Source organism: Chanos chanos, chromosome 4 (genome assembly GCF_902362185.1).
Source record: "Chanos chanos chromosome 4, fChaCha1.1, whole genome shotgun sequence".
In the NCBI taxonomy this organism is placed as follows: Eukaryota; Metazoa; Chordata; class Actinopteri; order Gonorynchiformes; family Chanidae; genus Chanos; species Chanos chanos.
In genome coordinates this window covers 31,266,036-31,279,634 of record NC_044498.1, presented here as the reverse complement: position 1 = coordinate 31,279,634, position 13,599 = coordinate 31,266,036, and the positions used below count along the sequence as shown (strand labels likewise).

The 13,599-nt window shown below is 43.4% G+C and overlaps 1 protein-coding gene across 3 annotated transcripts in view; it reads right to left on the bottom strand.

The window, feature by feature from the left end:
• Nucleotides 1-2,414: 2,414 nt before the first annotated feature.
• Nucleotides 2,415-13,599, bottom strand: part of meis1b (Meis homeobox 1 b) — a 64,562-nt gene continuing 53,377 nt past the window's right edge. Inside the window, exons 10-13 of one of the 3 annotated variants that reach the window (XM_030771174.1) lie at nucleotides 9,461-9,519; nucleotides 8,323-8,412; nucleotides 7,408-7,504; nucleotides 3,225-3,302 (exon numbers count right to left, since the gene is read on the bottom strand). In XM_030771174.1, coding sequence (XP_030627034.1) covers nucleotides 7,446-7,504; nucleotides 8,323-8,412; nucleotides 9,461-9,519 — 208 coding nt within the window. In that variant the 3' untranslated portion in view covers nucleotides 3,225-3,302; nucleotides 7,408-7,445. Of the gene's footprint in view, nucleotides 3,303-7,407; nucleotides 7,505-8,322; nucleotides 8,434-9,457; nucleotides 9,520-13,599 lie in introns of all 3 variants that reach the window. The other 2 variants (XM_030771172.1, XM_030771173.1) reach the window with 2 other exon arrangements.

Genomic DNA, 13,599 nt, shown 5'->3' with positions numbered 1-13,599 from the left:
TTTTTTTTCTCTTGTTCTTTTTCCTCTGAAAGTTTGCAGTTCGTACAAGTTGTGTGTTAACCCGTATACTCGAGGAGCCACTGTATACTAATGTGCACAAATCATAATTAAATAAACAGCTATAGCGTTACTTGTAAACGTTACGCTGTGAAAAGATATGCCACAGATTAAACGGCGTGTTTCCCCTCCATTGGGTTGCCTGTTTGGGTTTACAGCATGCAAACAGTGAAAAGCGAAGATGTACAAATAAAGGCTAGTCTCCTATTTGTATTTTATTTATGAACAAGTAGGCTACAACATATCACATGTTGCACGTTCAGTTAGACGCTCGTGATAATTACCGTGGATGTGTTTTGTGAAGTTTCCCCCGGAATTGTATTGTATCATGTGAATTTGACGCGAATATTCAAATATGTCAGATTATTCTAGAAAACAGCGAAGATCGTAAGATTATTTTTAAATAATGTGACTTGTGATGGTTATGCGCTATTTCCTCGCGTTAAATAAATAGCCCCTGACGGACAGTTTTCCAGATCCCCTAAAGATGGCAGTCAAACATGGGATTTATCTTCGTCTGTCTCCAGAGCACCGAATGGCGAGCGGCTGAGGAATTCAAATTTGAGAAGCTTCAAGTCCCATGCTATGGAAAGAGGTAGTGTAATTAAAACGTCGCCAGTGTTCAAAAGACCACGCTGTCTGAATGCAAAGCGTGTACTGAAGGAAAGGCAGTTAAAAACAATGGTCACAGAAAACTACGTACTGAGTCTAAGGCTTAAGATATTGATTTATATATGCTTTTACTTAGCCCCAATCACAACGGAACCTCTCTTGCGAATCAAAGGACCGTTTCTGCATCTGGCTAAATACGTGACAAAGTTATTCCAAGGAAGACAAAAGTTTTTTTTACGGTCAACTTCCTTACTAAAATCTTAGCGTATTCCACATCTCGCTCCTGGGATGCTAACACAAGAGACAACAATCGACTCAATAATGCAGAGTTTCAAGCGTTCTTGACGAAGCTTTTGACCGCGTGCAATAAAGCGTGAGGGGGAACTAATCTTTCCATTTAAATGTTTGTGGCAATTTTATCTAAATGAATTTTAATGCTAAACGAGGGGTAATTCCCCATTTATTCGTCTTCCATCTCATGTGGCCCCCACCTCATCTCTCGTAGTCACTCGTACAAGAGAACTCCAACATAACACACGCATTTGTTGCGCTTTATCCAGTTCCAGGAAAGGAGGGGGGAGTAGAGTGAGAACCTGTTGGACGGCAGACATGATTTCAAAGTAAACTAGTCACTAGGTAGTCACTGCAGTCACTGATTTGTTTAAAATAGAGAGAGAGAGAGAGAGAGAGAGAGAGAGAAAACTTTTGTGAATTAGAACCTATCCCCGCGGAACAAAACATCCTATGTTAAAGAATTTACCTCAGCGTGGCGAACTACTCATTACGATCTGTAACGCATTTAGGCCTTTTGCACTGAAAAGTACGAGGACAGGAAAAACTGGAAGTTACATCATGTAGGTTTATACACACACACAAACACACACACACACACACACACACACACACATATATGTGTGTGTGTGTGTGTTTATATATATATACTATATATATATATATATATATATATATATATATATATATATATATATATGTATATAATATTCTGCATTAATACACACACACACACACACTAAAAAGGACCAAGATCATGGTAGAGATGGACAAAAATCCTGAAGGGATTCAACATTCTCTGCTAATTACTATAAAAAAATCAGATATTACTGAACATATCTATCTATCTATCTGTCTATCTATCTATCTGTCTATCTATATTTTTTTCCCACAAGGAGTCAGATTAAGCTCAGAGAAGTAATGTGTAAAATGTGCAGCTTGTTTTTTTTCCCAGTCTTTTTACACAAACATTTATTAATTTACAATGTATACATAAACTCTCCAATACTGAAACAAAGAATAGCAAGGTTTTAGACTGATGCCCTACAAAAATAATTTGACAGTTGGAAGTATGATGGGTTATAGTGACTCTCTCTCTCTCTCTCTCTCTCTCTCTCTCTCTCTCTCTCTCACAGACACACACACACAAACGCATACACACACACATGCACACACCTTGCTTTCTCTGGTACTTACAACCAACATATCAAGATGAAACTAGTGCGATTTTTTTCCCCATATAAATTCCAATGTAGTTACACTTGTTATAGACAATGTATGTATCACCAAAAGTCTGGTGAAGAAATGAAGCAGAGGTGTAAAGAGATCCAGGTCTCAGGGGTGACACAAAGGTCATGAGCGAGGTCGCAGCTGACCAGGGCTCGTAGTCATGGGCAACACCCAGTCTCTGCAGTCCCATGGCTTCAGCAGCCTGCCAACCTTTCACAGATCAAAAGAAAGGCCCGGAAAATGATCAGTTCAATGAATTACTGATTTATTCACATAATCTTTTTTTTTTTTTTTTTTTTTTTTTTTAAACGCAAGGTGATTGAGGGAGGAGGTCAACAGTCTATGGAGATGGCACACACATAGTGTGGAAAGAAAAAAAAGTTCACATCCTTTTTAAAAAAATCTATTAGAAACAACATAATATGCAGAACAATACGATAGCATTTACAATACTTAATTCCCAGTTCTCTCGAGAGTCCAATGCAATTTTACAACAGTATACAGTATGTCAACCTTCCTCCCAAAGGAGCTGATATAGTAATTTCTCTGTTTGTTTCTATGGATACGGCACTGTCTGTTTTAAAGTGTCCCACAGCATATTGAAGTGTCTTCTTTCTTGGCCCCAAAACTGTAGCCAAGAATGGAGCATTTCAGTCTCTGAAAAAAAACAACAAAAAAAACAAAAACAAAAAAGCCAATATGAAACGAGTGCCCTTTTAAGCCCCAGGGGGAAAAAAACCAAAACAAAACAAAGTCTCTCAGTTTAGTTTCTCTCAATTGTAATCAGTTTAGGAATCCTCTTTTTCTTTAAAAAAAAAAAAATATATATTATCGGGCATGGATGTCCATGACTTGTCCGCCCATGCTGGGGTCTCCTGGGTTGAGTATGGGGGGGCTGGAAGCTGACATGGGCATGGCATGGTGGGCAGGTCCTCCGTGCATTAACATTGCTGGATGGTGAGGGTGTCCAGGAATGTAGGAACGCATAGGAGGCCCGTGTCGCAGCTGGGCAGGGGAGGGGGGGATGTGAGGGGCACTGTAGCTCGGCTGTCCCATGCCCATGCCCACTGGGCTGCTGTGAGGCAGGTAATCCTGCGGCATACCCTGCAGCCCTGCGGACAAAAATGCCGTGAGTCAGACCGCTAAAAATACATAAATAAATAAAAACATCAAACAAACACTACTTCTGGATGTTTTGGTAAATTTCAGTTACATAGCGATGTTCACTTTATGTTATTGTTTGTTTGTCTGGTTGGTTGGTTGTTGTTGTTTTTTAATATATGTCACTTTTACATTTCTAAAGTACAAAAGCATTTCAACACAGTTCAAAAGAAAGCCATGCTCTTTAACTTTTTGGTATTCTTGTTATTACATGAAACTCTCTTGAGACATTTTCACATAGCTTCCCTGTTGATTTATCATCACAGGACTATATAAATTCAGTTTTGCGTTGCAGACTAGTAAAAAATAATGCTGAGAGGGCTCATTCATGCCTTTGTGATGAGTGAATGGAAAGACTGACTGGTGTTCAGATAAAGTATTATTGTTTTGTGAGGACCTGGGCATGACACTGTGTCACAGCCTGGTCCAGTCGTCGTGTCCTCACAGACACTGTTATCCAATAGAGTCATAATCCACACAGCTCAGCCAATCAGAGGAATGCCCTTCACTAAGGTCAACTCAAAGGTCGATACGTAATTCTCACTTAGCTTAATTTGGTAACTCATCTTAATACTACAGACAGACAGATATGCCATTTTTTAATTTGATTATTAATTTGGTAACCTCATGTTAATACTATAGATAGACAAATGTGCCATTTTTTAATTTGGTTATCGATTTGGTAACCCCGCCACCCAACACACGGCACATAATAAACATGACAATTGGAGGATGGTTTTTAAATTCTGCAAAAACTTGGACAGTGGAAAGAGACTGCTGATTGGTTGACTGGTAACACAGCATGAAGAGACAGTTTAAAGACAGAAGAAAAAGACGGTCAACTTTAGTTAGGTAATGGTTTGAATGTTGTTTGTGGGCATTAATTCATATCTGAGATGCATGCCTAAAACCATAAACACATTGCTATGTGTGCAGAAAACCAAGCCAAACCTTCACATGTCAAGGTTTTGATAGTGGAGCCCATGACAAAGACAAATGAAATAAGGTAAATCATTGTACAGTGAGCTAACCATGCCACCCCCTGCCCCCCTGCCCTCTCTGCACTTATTGCTCTTTTAAACACAATAGCCAAAGGACTGTGTCTGTCCCCCTCTCAAACTCCCACAGAGAAACATCAGCATTGTGTTCAAATTAAAGAAGAAAGGTGAAAATCTCCAAAGGCCCGACACTTGAGAGTGCTCACCTGCCTCCATGCATGTGCCACAAGCACAAATACCATTAAGTCAGTGAGAGCATGAACACAAAGCAGGAAGCCACAAACAATAGAGTATCTCACTCACAGCTTCATTGACTCCCAGTTCTCTGACAAGAACCCCTGCTCAACACAGTCCTATGAAACTGAACACGATCAGTAAAACAGCGACGCTGAGAATTAATACCTAACACTTCTTTAGAACTCATCAATCTTAACAACATTTATGTCTTTGAATGTTCAGTCGTTTTTTTTTCTTTTAAATGCTGTGTTTAAAAAGAGAGAGAGAAAAAAAATCCATTTCCTGCAAACTGACATGGATTGCTAATAAGTTTTTCCCTTAATAAAACAATCAATACATTGAGTTCTTCGCCTGTCTATTTTCAGTTGTACCATGGGAGCAAATCAACAGGGGATATTTGCAGAGACAATACCAGGTCCAAATCCCTAAAGGCTTTGGGGCTTTTTTTCTGTTACTTAAAAGTAAAAGTTCAACCTCACAAAAAAAGAGGGATCTTGACCCCACAAAAAGGTTAACAAACTTGTGCTTAATAATTGGAGGGAATGAATTCTCAAACAAAGGGATCTCCAGCGGAGCCTGGATAACCATACAAGCTCAGCAAAGCATACCAGCCGCATTTCAGAGAGAAAAGGACAGGGGCTGGCTGGCTGGGGTGGGGGTGGAGGGGTGCACATTTTTGTCTATATGCTTATAATTAATTCTCTCTGTGATCACTATTGTCTAGGAAATAAAAAATTACAGATTTTCGGCCACCCTTGGTTAATTCTGTTGAGGGAGCAGGAAGAATGGCAGTTGTAGCTCCATCATTACTCGAGCTGCTGAAGGCCCTCCGTCTTCTGCCTCACTTGCTGGACTTTATCGCCTGTGACAGGTGTATTGTTTCCACAAGCTATAAGCTCTAGAATCGTCACGGGTGGAAAGCATAACGCTCTTGCTAAGTAGGTTTAATTGGCTTTGGTTGTAAGTAACATTGCAGTGTGACTGCTTGAAACACCTTCATTCCAGGTCTTGGGACTCCCCAGCAAATAACCACTTAATCTTGCCTAAAGGAATATTCCCCAACTAATGAAAATTGCTTATAAAATATAATGAACTCTTGGTCTCTTAATCAAATAAGATAACGTTTTTTTTGTAATAACCTATTAATTTAATTGGTCATGAAGAATAAAACACATCACTTACATTTAATTGACCTAGAAACTAAAGTAACAATATTTAAATTAGACGAGCTAAGACATTTCAGTGATGAAGCCATAAAGACCAAGCATTCTTTACCACAGCGACATATTTCTGTCACCCTCTGCTTCTTCTTTCTTTCTCTCCCTCTCTCCCTCTCTCTCTCTCCCTCTCTGTCTCTCTCTCTCTCCCCCTGCTTTTTGCCCCCCCCCCCCAAAACTCTCATCTCATCTGAGATTCTACACGCGGCCCAATTACAGAATTCTGCAAGCAAATTGGGCCTGTTTAAGGCAGGGCTCTCTCCTGTCTTCTGGGAACTAAGGCAGCTGTTGGAACGAGGCCGTTTGGATGTACAGAGCGAAAAAAAAAAAGAAAAGAAAAAAAGTCGTTAGCGTTGAGGTACACATACAGAAAGAAAGAAAAAAACCCACATGCAGATAGGTAAAAGATGGATGTGGCATTTTGAAAGGGAGATGTGTTCCTTTAGGCTCTGGACAGTCTCCACACATAAGAGTGTGAGTGAGCGCTGGAGAGAGAACAGCCCAGTGTTGTGTGCATGACTGCTTTAATCATCTCTATTTTTGTATACCGAATAAGTCAAATCCATTGGTCACACTGCTGCTGACGGCATATTTAATTTGGATATAGTCAATTAGGCTGGGTTAAGCTATGCATCCTGCTGTGTGCACCTCCATTTTCTGCTCCTTCATTTCCCCTCCCCTATGCCATAAGTGATCCTATTAGGACACGCAGACAAACAAAAAAAAAAGAAAGAAAGAAAAAAAAACAGTCACGATCGATACCACTGGCTTCATCTAAACAGTCAGTGTTGCTGCTGTGCTGAAATTCTTTGGGTATTTATCTGGGTGTGGGTTTTCACTTCTGCCAGTGGTGGACAGAGAGAGGGACTCTCTCTCTCCCCCTCTCTCTCTCTACGTTGCCTTGCAGGTTAGTCTATTAACGTCAGTCATGCATCAACCGCACACAGACGGATTTATGACACTTTGGGGACATGCACTTTCTTCTCCTTGTGCTGCTGTTGCTGCTGCTGCTGCAGACTGCTTACATTTTGCCAATCAGTCTGTTGCTATGGTAACATCCCACCAACCCAGCCCCCGCCCCCCTCCACCCAAAAGCCCAACCTCAACACCCCCCCCCCCCCCCCCGACTCCTTCAAAACAAACCTCCGCTTAGCATTCGCCTTTTCCTTCTACTCTCTCTCTCTCTCTCTCTCTCTCTCTCTCTCTCTCTTTTCGCTTCTGTACCCTCCCCTCTCTTCTCACCCTCCCCATCTCTCTCTCTCTCTCTCCTACCCACACTCAGCTATGCTTTTCCCGCCGACATGACTATATGTACTGTTGATTCATGTGACCAATAAATGTTGGGGCGTGAAAGACAGAGACAGCAAAACACAGACACACAGTCCAAAAGCAACTCTTAACACCAGAGAGGCAGATTATCAGAGAGATTTTAGTGGACAGATTTCTCAGGTTACGAAAAAACAAGCATTTCGTCAATGAATAGAGAACCAACAAGATGAACCCTTGTAGCAGAGAAAATAAAATAAAAAGAACAATAAGACTGTAACCCCACTTAAGCAGAAGCTTGATGACACAAATTGTGTGACCCTTTTTTTTGTACTTACTTCCCCCTTTTCTTTGCGATTGGTTAACTAGAAGAAGGTTACATGTAGTGCCATTGTCCCTCCATTCCCATATTCATGCCCATCCCACTCATAGGCCCTGGAAGGAGAAAAACATGGAAAAAGAACGCCAGAGGATAATGAGAAAAAAAAAGAAAAACGAAAGGCCAGGATTATTAGAACAGAGGACGAGAATCAGAGGGACAAGCCCATGTTTGCAGAGGGAAACAGGAAAAAGGAAGTACAAACAGGCACAAAACAAGCGAGTGGAAGAGGAGATCAGTGTATGGAGTTGAAAGAGGAGATCAGTGTGTGGAGTTGAAAGAGAAGATGAGTGTGTGGAGTTGAAAGAGAAGATGAGTGTGTGGAGTTGAAAGAGAAGATGAGTGTGTGGAGTTGAAAGAGAAGATGAGTGTGTGGAGTTGAAAGAGAAGATGAGTGTATGGAGTTGAAAGAGAAGATGAGTGTGTGGAGTTGAAAGAGAAGATGAGTGTATGGAGTTGAAAGAGAAGATGAGTGTGTGGAGTTGAAAGAGGAGATGAGTGCGTGGAGTTGAAAGTAAACTGCGCCTTCTGGCAGCCCCCCCCCCCCAGCCTCACTAACACAGGGGAGGGATTAAAGCCAGAGGCAGTGAGCAGGCACACAAGGTGGAGGAGGCTTAGGGACAGGGGAGGAGAAGCCGTTCTAGGAAAAAGAACTAAGCTTTTCTGGGAGTAGGAGGTGGGAAAGAGATAGACTGGGGAGTGAGAGAAAGAGAGAGAGAGAGAGAAGAGCGGGTTTGGTGTGACGGACTGAACCTGCGCTACATTGTGAGTGTGTGTTATTATTGTGGCCGGGCCCAGTGAGGTGAGCGTGCTGTGGGTTTGTGGGAAGGTGGAGTACAGTAGGGAAAAAGATGTAGACACGCCAAGATCTTACCAGGTGGTCTGATTCCCATGTGCTGCTGGCCGTCCATCACGAACCCCCCCATCGGCTGACCATCTGGGGTGTATGGAGCTCCTTGACTTACTAGAGAAGGGTGGAGGGGGACGGAGGGAGAAGGAGGGGCAGGGCACGGGACAGTGGTCAATTAGTTCTTTTAATTAAGTTTCAATCACTGGAGAAACATCATCTGCTAATGTGCACATAGCCTGATCGTCTTGTAGCCCAATTTCACTATGTGACATATAGCAACAAAACTGCCTGTCACGCTTCAAATAATATTCATTGTTTAATAGATCTTTGGAGATACAGTGAACTGACAGAACATGGATAACACTGTCCAAAAAAACGAGGAATGTTTACTGCATATTGGGTGAAAAACAACATAACAAAAACATTCAATAAAAAGTAGCAATAGGCAGAAATAAGACCCCCCCTTTCCTCATGAATGGAGAGAAATGCACTTACCTTGGGGTATATGAAGGGGGGGGCACATTCAGACAAAAACAACAGTTCAAGCCCAGTGAATGTCTTTGAACTTTACAGAGTCCCTAACGCAACCCTGACCTTTGAACCTCATTACAGGTAATAATCTTTACAGCAGTCCACGCAAGCCATGCACCAGGGGACTGCTCCCCGCAGACAGGAGCCAAGGAGGAGGAGCAGAAGGTGGAAGAGGAAGAGGAGGGAGGCAAAACAAATTCACCCCAAAAAACAAGATGGACATAGATTAAGACGTTGCAGCATGTTTAGATGCCTGCTTTTAGCTTCCAAATGTTTTGGGGTTTGTTTTGTTGTTGTTGTTGTTGTTTACTTCTGATTTTAGACCAGAAAAATGGACACCATGAGAGTTTTAGAGCCCATAAAAAATGTAGTTATGCTTTCAATCATTTAATTCTCTACATACATCTCTATACATTCGTTTCTGTCTTTCTCTCTCTTTTTTTTAATTGATTATATCAGGCCCAAGTCAGAGTGATTAGTGTTTGGGGTTAATCCGGAGGAGTTAAGTGGTGAATCACTCCCTGCATCCAGGCTTGGCAGCATTATTTACCGGCAGCAGGACCTTGGGGTGCATGGCTTGACGAGGCCTTTCGCCTGCGAGACTTGAATACAGTTACTACGGGAGACTTGCCTGCTCGGTTGGACTGGTCGATCATGGGCTGCACTATTCTCCTTCTCGCATTAATGAACCTGTTAGAGACATTAGAGAAAAGAGAACAACAACACACGGGTTAGTTTCTGTCCTATTTTTTTATCCTTTTTTTTAATCTGGAAAGTGGTGTATTTGAAATGGTGCAGTTTGATTGGTGGAAAATCTGCTCTGTTTAGTGTGTCTCTCTGACTCCTCCAAACACACTACCAAATCTTGCTGGAACACTGTCCAGACCAAACCTGACAGCTCGCAAGGAGGGTGAGAAAGGATGGATTCCACTCTCTCTCTCTCTCTCTCTCTCTCTGTTCTTTTTAAACTTCTTGATACAAGACCAGGGAGTGTCATCATGAAATCAGGAAACGGTATCCTTAACTCACAAAGCTCTTGACTTGTACAAACTTGCATGGCTTAAACATACACCATTAGACTAGAGCAAACAGAAGTACACCTTGTGAACTCACAAAATGAAATTCTTTTTTCTTCTGTGTGTTTGACACACACAGTACTGCTTCATGTACCAGTTCTTAACTTTTTAACACAATTGGTGTCTGCAGCACAACTGAATCTGTGTGGGAAGTGTGTGCTGAGAGAAATAAAAGAAGCTGTTTTTTTGTTGTTTTTTTGTTGTTGTTTTTTTCCTAGGAGTGTGTGATTGTGTCATTGGGCTACTTAGTGCAGAACCAATTTCTCTGTCTCACATTTCCGCATTTGCGTACATTCATGGAAAAACATATTTGGCATATGTAGCTTCTGACCCCCCACCCCACCCACCATCCAACCCCCACCCCTGCCACTCCATGAACACAACTCAGCCTAAACCCCTCTGAAATGACCCCGTGACCCCTGTGACCTGCAGGAGAGCAAGCTCAGGGGTTCCAACTTGATTTATGCCCTCCTGCTGTGACCACAGTTGGGCACTTCCATTTCATCCTTTGAGGGGGGAATTAGTAGACTTTTAAGGAAACAATAGCCATGCTACCCCTTTCAGCCTGCAAAAAAACTTGGCGAGAGAGAGAGAGAGAGAGAGAGAGAGAGAGGGAGGGAGGAAAAAAAATTGAAGCTACTCCAAAGACATGTTCATGTGGGCATCAACTGGGTTTTCCTAATTGTGAATCTAAATTTAGTACTCCACTCTCTGCTTACACACTTTTAGCCTTCCTTTTCTACAGGCTTATCTCTGCCATCATTCTCTGCCGTCATGCGTCACCTTATAGACTCGCGGAGAGAGAGAGAGAGAGAGAGAGAGAGCAGGAGGAAGAAGCCTGCACCGACATGGCAGTGCACCATTGAATGAGGGAATGTCTGGAGTTTTATCACCGCCAGCCCTGAGTGCAGGGGGAGTCTTGGGCAAAGCATTCTTTTTATTGCTCTCTCCTTCTCTAGCCCCCATCTCCGCCTGGGGTCAGAGGAGGGTCAGTGTTGTCTATCTGCTGACCTCTGCCGTTTGGATTTTCCTCTCCCTCTGTCTTTTTTTTTCTTTCCTCTCCCTCTTTTATTTTTTTTTTTTTAAATTGTGGAAACAACTTGGCCTCCACTGTTCTTTAAAAATCTGTATCTTATGCTTCCTTTCCCGGTCCACACCATATCTAAGGCCAGATGCACCGAAGACTGGAACAAAAGACAAGTGCTGAACAATACCAGGCAGGAGGACGAGGGGGGGCAAGAGAGAGTGAGAGAGAGAGGGAGGGAGGGAGGGAGGGAGAGAGAGAGGGAGGGATGTAGGAGTGAAGTGAGTAAAGAGAAAGAATGACCGTGCTCTGTTCTGCGAGCCAAGCGGACGGTTAAGAAGACAATCAAAAAAAGGAGGCAGAGAGCTAAAGCTGTGTCCTCCATTAGGAGGGAAAGTTCACCTCTGGACGACCCCTCGCCGCTATAGGGCCACATTTATGGCCTGTTTGGTTTCTGCTTCCCATTGCCACACAAAGAAAGCAGCTATTTGGCCCCTGACTTCACACAATGGGGGGCTATTTTAGCGCCAAACGCCACCGGTGGCAGCTCTATAAGTAAGGAGAAGAGAAGAGTGAGAGAGAAACTTAAGCTTTAAAAATGATTGAATTAAAGCCACTTAGAAGCCAAATGAGGCTCGAAAAAGCGCTTCTGTCTTTCTTTCTCTCTCTCTCTCTCTCTCTCACTCTCTCTCTCTCTCCCTCTCTTGCTCACTCTCTTAATCTTTCTCTTTCCCTCTCCCTCTCTCTCTTCCCTCTTGTCCCTCTCTCTCTCCCCCTCTCTCTCTCTCTCTCTCTCTCTCTCTCTGTCTCTTTCTCTCTTAATCTCCCCCTCTCTGTTTCCATTAGTGTGTGCTCCTTCCTACACTTTATCCATTCCTCTTACTCTCTCAGCCTTCTTCGAAGGAAGGGTGGAACTGATTAGAGGCGCGTCTGCCGGGCCCCGGCTAATATCCCGTTCTCATTACACACACACAGGTGTACCACAAACAGCACGTGAAATGGCCAATTAAAACCAAGAAATTGTCTTTTTCATCAGCTGCCTTTGTTGCGTGACCAATTAGGGAATAATTTAATAACCACTGCTGGAAAGATCCGGGTTGGAGATAGAAAAGGTTAGCATTCAGTATGTCTATCTAAATGCATATGAAGTTCTCCCTTTTCTTCAGCTATCTCTCACTCACTCTCTCTCTCTCACTCCCCATTTCTCTCTCGAATCTAACCTGAAAACAGAGGGGCATACAGAGGATGACAGACACCCAAACAACATCACTCAATCACATTTCCACACACTCAGCTACGTCCATATGCATATTAAATTTCCGTTAACATCCATAGCTGTCATACTGAAATGGAAAAGCACTAAATCTGCATGCCACACATCTGGGCTTCTGCCATACGCAACACAAAGGATTTCATCATCACGTCTTCTTTTACAAATTATAGCCCATTTCATATTTATCTCACATGAGTAGGGCTTAGTTAGCAGTTGCGTTAATTAACCATCTTGCTATCACCAAAGAGTGTGTGTGTGTGTAACTATAATTTTGGCCTGTCCATTCACCCCAGCCTCATGCACCCCCCCCCCCCCACACACACACATCACACCCCTTTTCATCCTCAGCCACACGTCCCTTTACTTCAATAATTAGTTATTCCATTCTTCAGTCACATGTTGGCCTGCCTTCAGGGAGAATTCATAAATAAGAACATCGCTCTTTTTCTTTTTTTGATTTTAATTTTCTAATCTCAGACTCAAAGTCATAAAATTCCATCTATGACCCCCCCCCCTAACATCACCCCCACCCCTCAACCCTCCCCACTCCTCACCCCCCACCCTCAACTCTGTGTCAATCTGGGGTCAGTCCCTCTCAGTCCTGCTTGTGTTTAAATAAACCAGTCCAGCTGTTTGCCGCAGAAATTCCATTTACACTCCTACAAACCCCTCCTCTCTCTCTACACCTCCCCTTCACCCCCCTCTACCCCCCCCCCCTCTCACTCTCTCTCTCCCCCTTCACACACACCCACTTTAATCAGCACACAGGCTGGGTTGTGGCACTTGCTCTGCACAGGCCTGACTGTAATTATCGTACACACGCTTCAGAGAGCAGGCAGAGACGGTCATGAAGCCAGTGTGTTTCCAGCCATAGCAGTGCCACTACATGTCACTGTAACACTCTTATAAACTCTCAGCTCGCATCTTACATCTTACTCTGCCTTAAATTCCCTCACACCCTTTCATTTCTGATTGCCCGACCACAGGAACAGCGAAACGTGCCGAGATGTTGCTGCCTATTTTTGATGAGGTAATCAGGCGGCCAGCTGTCCCCTGAGATGGTTCTGCTGGTGTGTTAGCGTAGCTGTGTTTTCCCGCGTCTTCCCCAGTGTGGCCGGCCGTCAGTTTGCACTAGCTCTGCGTGTCCTCTGACGCAGCCCCTGCACCGCATATGGTATCTTTCCCACCTCACCCTCTGCCTTACTCACTTTCTAATAACTAAACATCACTTCAGACACCCCCCCGTCCTCCCCATCACTCTCTCCCAAGCCAGGCACCCCCAGCCTGCCACTCCCTGGCACCAAACCCAGCAGCCCCCTGGCCTGCTTCAGCCTCTGTTATGGACGCGGTTTGACAGGACAGGGGTAGACAACAGTGGCTCGACTGTGCTGGAGGTA